This window comes from Rhinichthys klamathensis, unplaced genomic scaffold (genome assembly GCF_029890125.1).
Source record: "Rhinichthys klamathensis goyatoka isolate OS25496 unplaced genomic scaffold, OSU_Roscu_1.1 h1tg000679l_1, whole genome shotgun sequence".
NCBI lineage: Eukaryota > Metazoa > Chordata > Actinopteri > Cypriniformes > Leuciscidae > Rhinichthys > Rhinichthys klamathensis.
In genome coordinates, this window is record NW_026607111.1 from 4,053 (window position 1) to 10,457 (window position 6,405).

General features: G+C 33.8%; 1 protein-coding gene across 3 annotated transcripts; it reads right to left on the reverse strand.

Moving 5' to 3' along the window:
• Positions 1 to 1,058: 1,058 nt before the first annotated feature.
• On the reverse strand, positions 1,059 to 6,194 carry LOC130076682 (carcinoembryonic antigen-related cell adhesion molecule 20-like). Of its 3 annotated transcripts, none has more exons than XM_056241867.1 (8): positions 6,069 to 6,194; positions 5,522 to 5,845; positions 3,073 to 3,348; positions 2,703 to 2,957; positions 2,344 to 2,449; positions 1,953 to 1,993; positions 1,767 to 1,795; positions 1,059 to 1,273 (listed from the first exon to the last, which is right to left on the reverse strand). In XM_056241867.1, the coding sequence occupies exons 1-8, from the start codon at positions 6,118 to 6,120 to the stop codon at positions 1,139 to 1,141; spliced, it is 1,218 nt and encodes a 405-aa protein (XP_056097842.1). In that variant the 5' UTR covers positions 6,121 to 6,194; the 3' UTR covers positions 1,059 to 1,138. The 3 variants fall into 3 exon arrangements, with proteins under 3 accessions (XP_056097842.1, XP_056097841.1, XP_056097840.1); XM_056241866.1 differs by having other exon boundaries at positions 2,344 to 2,452; XM_056241865.1 differs by having other exon boundaries at positions 2,344 to 2,464; positions 6,069 to 6,193.
• Positions 6,195 to 6,405: the final 211 nt, after the last annotated feature.

Below are 6,405 nucleotides of genomic sequence, written 5' to 3' on the forward strand. Positions count from 1 at the left end.
TCATTATTGTAATTTCACATTTATTCTCATAATATTATGACTTTAATCCTGTATTGCTATTATCTTAGCCTTATATTATATTTGAAGTGGAAAACTTCATGCATGCAGTACTTATTTATATAAATTCAACAAATGCATTAAATTGTTTTAAACACACACATTGTTGAAGTGGTAAAAGTGGGAAAAAAAAACTCAACTAGTTAAAGTTTAACTCATTATATCTGCCTTTATAAATTCTTATCATTTGCATCATGAGGAAAAAAATATACAGTACTGTATGTGGCCTTATAAATATTCAAAAGAGCTGAAAACCATAACCAGAAGGTGGAATGAACAAGACAAACTCTTTATTTTGAGCAAAGATAATTAAAATAACAGGACAGTATTTATATTGCATTCTTTGAAAAAGATATTGAACAATACATTTCTTTAGCCAAACCCCTTATTTACGACCATGTCGCTTCCTCATTTCTTTCCCCTGTATGACTTTGTGCTCGGGTCTAAAGGTGAATACTCAACAATGAAGCCTCTGTTTTTAATACCCACTATCACAGTTCTGGTATTTTCCCAGTCCAAGAAAGAAAGAATGAGGATGTATCTGATGATTTCTGATAAACTGTTCAGTGAATGTGATCAGCCAGAGTAATTTATTAATTATAAATAAATATAATTTATATTTAAAATCTAGCCAAAATATTTAATAAATAAACAGACAAGATGGGAAACATGTCGGACTATGTAAAGGACAATTCTGTTAGCATAGATTTAATGTAGGCCCGCATTTTGAAAGAAAGAAAGAAAGAAAGAAAGAAAGAAAGAAAGAAAGAAAGAAAGAAAGAAAGAAAGAAAGAAAGAAAGAAAGAAAGAAAGAAAGAAAGAATAGATAGATGTTTCAGTCTTCATTTTGTCACCTGTGCACAGGAGGGTTTGATACCCGAATAGAGAGGTTACACAAGCATAAAATAATCCAACCAAATGATTTCCTTATTTTTACTGCAGGAAGACAGAAAAAATAGCACTTGTTTTATGATGCAGCCAAAGCACACATACAGTATAATGCTGCACAACAGGACATACTGGACTTAAATATTATTAACCTGCTCACCTGAAGTGAAGGAGCCCTTGGCCTGTTTGAAACTCAATGCTTTACATTTTCATACTCATTTTCTTCATAACTGAAATTCTCATATATAGTAGATTCACTCCTCCTCACAGGAACTGCTCCATCTCTTCTTGTCTTCTGGATATCAATGATTTCTTCATAGTTTGATTCCTACAAATAGTTATTTGTTTTTCTTAAATTGTAATCACAACATCAGACACAATGATGATGTCTCTTGAGGTAAAATTGTGGTAAAAAGTGAGTGTTGCTGACATTTAAATCATGAAACTGAAAGCCCACTATTAATCAGCGGTAATGCTTATCATGATTGAATTTTTGTTAATAACATCCATAGTTTAATTGCAATCCTCAGCATGTTTTTGTGCAGTAATATGTGAAAGATTAAAGTCCATTTGAGCTGACAGTAAAAATACAATACACACATCTTTCCTGCATGCGATAAAAGCCATAAACTCTTTAATTACCTCTGAGTTAAAAGATTTAAGAGACAGAAGAGGCAGAACAACTGAATATCAGTTACTAAAAACACCTTTCCTGTAAGTGTTTGTAATGTGTCATTTGACATCAGATTTACAGTTTTAAAATTGGGTCCTATAATGAAAAGTATGGCTGTGATGAGAAGAAAAAACTGAAAGTCACTCACAGGCTCTTGTCTGCTTTGTGCTGCTGCTGCTTAAAGAAAGATACATTCAATAAGTTTCATACTGAGAGAAATGTGTACTGAATCATCTGTAATATGAATAGATCATCTGAAATCTATTATGGGATGATCAGTATCAGTGTTGTTTCAATCAAACAATACTCATGTTGGTATTACGAAGAAACATACCTCCACTTGATTTTCCTTTTTGTTCTTTGTTTAAAATTGGGCTGTAGAGTTAAGACAAATAAATTCTTTAAAACCTTTACCACATTTATGTCACACAAAAATGCAGTATATAACAGTTTAATTTTATTATGTATAAAATACAGCAACAAAAAAAAGAATGTTAGGGAAATTTACTGTAATTGGATAATTCATACACTCTGAGTTTGATATTTCACGTGAACTATATTTTTTAATCATGGAGATCTTCAAAGGTTATATGTGGATCTAGACCTGTTGGAAGCTGATACAAGTTGTGATTTGTACACACATTATTAATGGTAGCAATGTATATAATATATGTCAAATTAAAGCTGTGATTACAAATTACTCCAGGATGTGCCAGATTACTCACATTTTCTTGTTTTTTATTAAATAGACAATAAGACCACAAATGCCTGAAACTGCCACTAAAACTCCAATGACAATCCCAACTATCGCTCCTGTTGTCAGTCCTCCTCCTCCTGCTCCACCGACTATAGAAAAGATACAATAAACAACAGCGAACCAAGGCCATATACTGCACACAATAATAATTGTAATACACTTTAAATACACAATATCAAACCTTAGTTAAAAAGGTAATTAAAAATTACAATTACGCACAATAGAGATTTACAAAACAGTAGGTATGACAACAGAAAGCTCCAATGAACAAATGTTAAATTAAGGTCAAAAGTTGAAAAAACATTTAGTGTTAGTTGTAACACTTACCTTTAACTAGTAAAGCATGTCTTTGTGAAGCACTTCTCTTTGTTACGTTATTCCAGGCAGTGCATTCGTAATCTCCACTGTGTGTGTGGTCAGTCTTCTCTATGGTGAAAGTGTCTGTGGTCACACTGGTGTCTGTTCCATTAAACCTCCAGCTGAAGGAGGCAGAAGGTACAGAATTTGCAGAGCAAGACAGAGACACACTGACCCCTAAATCCACCACATCCAGACCCTTAATAGAAACATCTTCTGTTCCATCTAGAACAAACACAAGAGACTCACTGTCAGAGGGACAAACTGAGCACTGAAGTATGTCTATATTTCATCAGGTTTGAGCTCAAATCATCTTGATGTTTAAATGTTTAACACTCACAGTTGATGATCAGGGGGAGTTTTGCCGTCCCAGAGCTGACAGGGTTTCTATAAGTACACTGATATTCCCCACTGTCTGATCTCTGCACTGGACTGATGGACACTGATCTGTTATCAGGTGAGAAGATGATGCGGTTGCTAGGATACAGAGGACTGTTATCTTTCATCCACTGCACAGAGGTGATGTTGCCAGTTCCCTCAGAGGTGATGTTAGCAGATGAGTTTCCCTCTATTAATAATTCTTCTGGACCAATAAGACTGACATTAGATATTTTTTCTGTGTAAACAAGAGAGAAAGAACAAATCCACACACTGGATCTAAAATTAGTCTTTCACATTTAGGACTGAAATCCTTTGTAATAACAGCAAAAACGCTTGTGCTTTTGCAGGCAGAAAGTTGCCAAATTAAGACTACAACAACCACAAAGATGTGAGTACAAGTCTGATGAATCTAACAACCATTATAGCCCTTATTTAACAACTGGCTAGCAAATTATTATTTATTTTTAAAACATGTTTCTCGGGTAAATATATTATGGACGAGGCCAATGGGGTCTCTGACTTTAGGGGCCAGGGAGGCCCTACATCTCAAATCTGCATGTCCAGGGCTGTACAGAAGTCATAGACATGTTTATTTATATATTTGAATAATTGCACCACATTGATAAACCCTTTTAATAGAGGTAAACCTGTTTGTTTTGACACCAACTGAATGAAAGCAGCAATTTGTGTAAAATGTATAAATCAATTCCCAATATCGAGATTGTCTATTTCAGTGTCTATTTATATCGCCGCAGTTTGTAATGTATACAATTTATGTTTAATGGATTTTCATAGAAAAGACTGAATGTCAGGGCCTGGGACAAGAGGAAAACAATAAAAATCCATAGCATAAAAGATTGTTGTAAAAGTTTATTATATTGGTAAAACTTTTCCAAGACAATTTGCAGTTTAGTACTAAAGGGCAGTGTTGGGTAAGTTACTCTAAAAAAGTAATTACTAGCAACTAATTACTAATTATCAGTGTAGTTAGTTTACTGTACTAATTACTCTCTCTAAAAAATATTGCATTACTTATTACTAATTACTTTCTAAATCCAATATCAAACTCGACCAGTTGAACAATAAGGACAGACATGACACTGCTCTTTTAATTCTTTAAAATTAAATAATATAAAATTGCAAAATTATTCTTGAACGTTGACCAAAGTATTTAAAGGGAGAATGTTACATTTAAAACATAAATTTTATCATTAGACGTTAAATTTTGATGTTAAATCCACTATTGTTTTACAGTCAAGTGAAAAAGAAAGGACACCCTTTTGAATTGTATTGTTGTACGTATCAGGACATATAATAAAAAAATCATCTGGTCCTTGGCAGGTCTTAAAATTATGTAAATACAACCTCAGAAGAACAACAACACATGACATATTACAATGTGTCATGGTATATTTAACAAAAACTAGACCAAAATGGAGAAGTCATGCAAGTGCACCCTCACTGCTTCCATAGGAATTAAGAGCCTATGTAGCAGTGCTAATCAAATGCCTTTAACTGATCATCAGCCATCATGACCAACTCTAAAAAAGCAGAAGTTTTGGCAGTTTGCTGATCTAGAGCATTCACGTGTGTGTGTGTGTTAACACAATACCAAGGAGGAAAGACATCAGCAATGATCTTAGAGAAGCAATTGTTGCTGTCCATCAATCAAGAAAGGATTACAAGGCCATTTCCAAAAAAATCTGAATTCCATCATTCTATAGTGTGGAAAATATTCAAGACAGTTGCCAATTTTCCCAGGAGTGGATGTCCCAGCAAATTCCCCCCAAAGTCAGACCGTGCACTGCTTCGAGAAACTCCAAAAAAAAAAAAAAAAAACTATCGACTGAAAGATTTTACTAAAATTGTTTTTGAATTAATAATATTTTCAGCTCAGAAGTAAATATGCATATAATGTAGTTATTTTAATACATTTAAAATTGTTATATTGAAAATAAATCAATAAATCTAATCAATTTATAATGCCTCCCCTAATCTCATTTGCATAAGAAGTTGTAACGTGACAAATCTGCATTTTGCCGGATAATAGCCTATGGTATATTCTGCTTGCCTGTAGTGTGGCGTAAAGAAATTAAATGTTTTTAGAAATGATTTAGAAATGTTTTTTAGTGGACTCAAATGAAATAATTTCACAGGACTAATACTGTATATTAGTTTTTAATTTTAAATAGTTCAAATCGGTTTCCTCAAATGAAATGTGTTTACTTTCATGGTATTATTCCAATACTAAGTGTATAGATTACAGACAGAGACCTGTAAATTAACAATAAAATATCTGACAGCAGGGGTTGACAGGTTTTCAGTAGTTTTCTGTTAATTTAATGTAAATGATTTACAGGATATTATTTTACAGTAAATACTGAACCAGGTTTTAGTAACACACTCACCGAACACTTGTAGTGAAGTTTCTCCTGTAAATGGAGGTCCAGCAGTAGGTGTTACAGTCAGTCTGTATATTCCAGAATCATCCAGTGTCAGATTCTGCAGCTCCAGAGCGAGAGTGTTGATGTCCACACGGGCTCTGCCTTCATATGCGGGGGTTACTGTAGTTACACCAGATACTACTGTAATTATAAGAGTTGAAGTAAAATACCATTGAGTTATAAGAATGGATGTGGAGGGGGGTGGGTTATCAGGGGCGAGCTTCACGCTTTCTCCCACTGCTCCATTAGCCGGACCAGGAAACTGCAGATCTTGACCGAAATATTGTCCTAAGAAAAAAAGAAAAATCATATTTTAAATGTTTTTTTTTTTACATTTTGCAATTAAATTACATAACTACTTTCACTAATCCAACTATTGTAGTTATTTTAGAACAGCTTCAGTAATTGGCAGACACAGATTTTCCTGAATTTAAATAAAATAGGACTAACTGGGTATTTTACACAGAAATTTAACACACATCATAATTTAATTTCTAAAAAAAAGTCTCACCAAAACCAGACAACATCCACAGCGTCCAGTATAAACGATAACAAACCATCATGATCGAGCTCTCATCCGTCAAGAGCAGCAGCTCAAATCATCTGAACTATTTACATTGGTTTTCAGTTAATGATAAACCACAGAATGTTTTTTTTCTCCACGAGTGTAAAAATGCAGCTACTAGGAAATATGCCTGTGCATAACATTTCTGCTTTTTTCTGCAGCTGTTTTAAAAGGTCTTTATCTACACATGGTCAGGGCAGTAGATCGCTGTTTTAACTTCCCTTTATGTCTTTGAACAGTTTGACAGTTTTTTTTAGATGGAGTGGTGTTAACATGAGGTGCC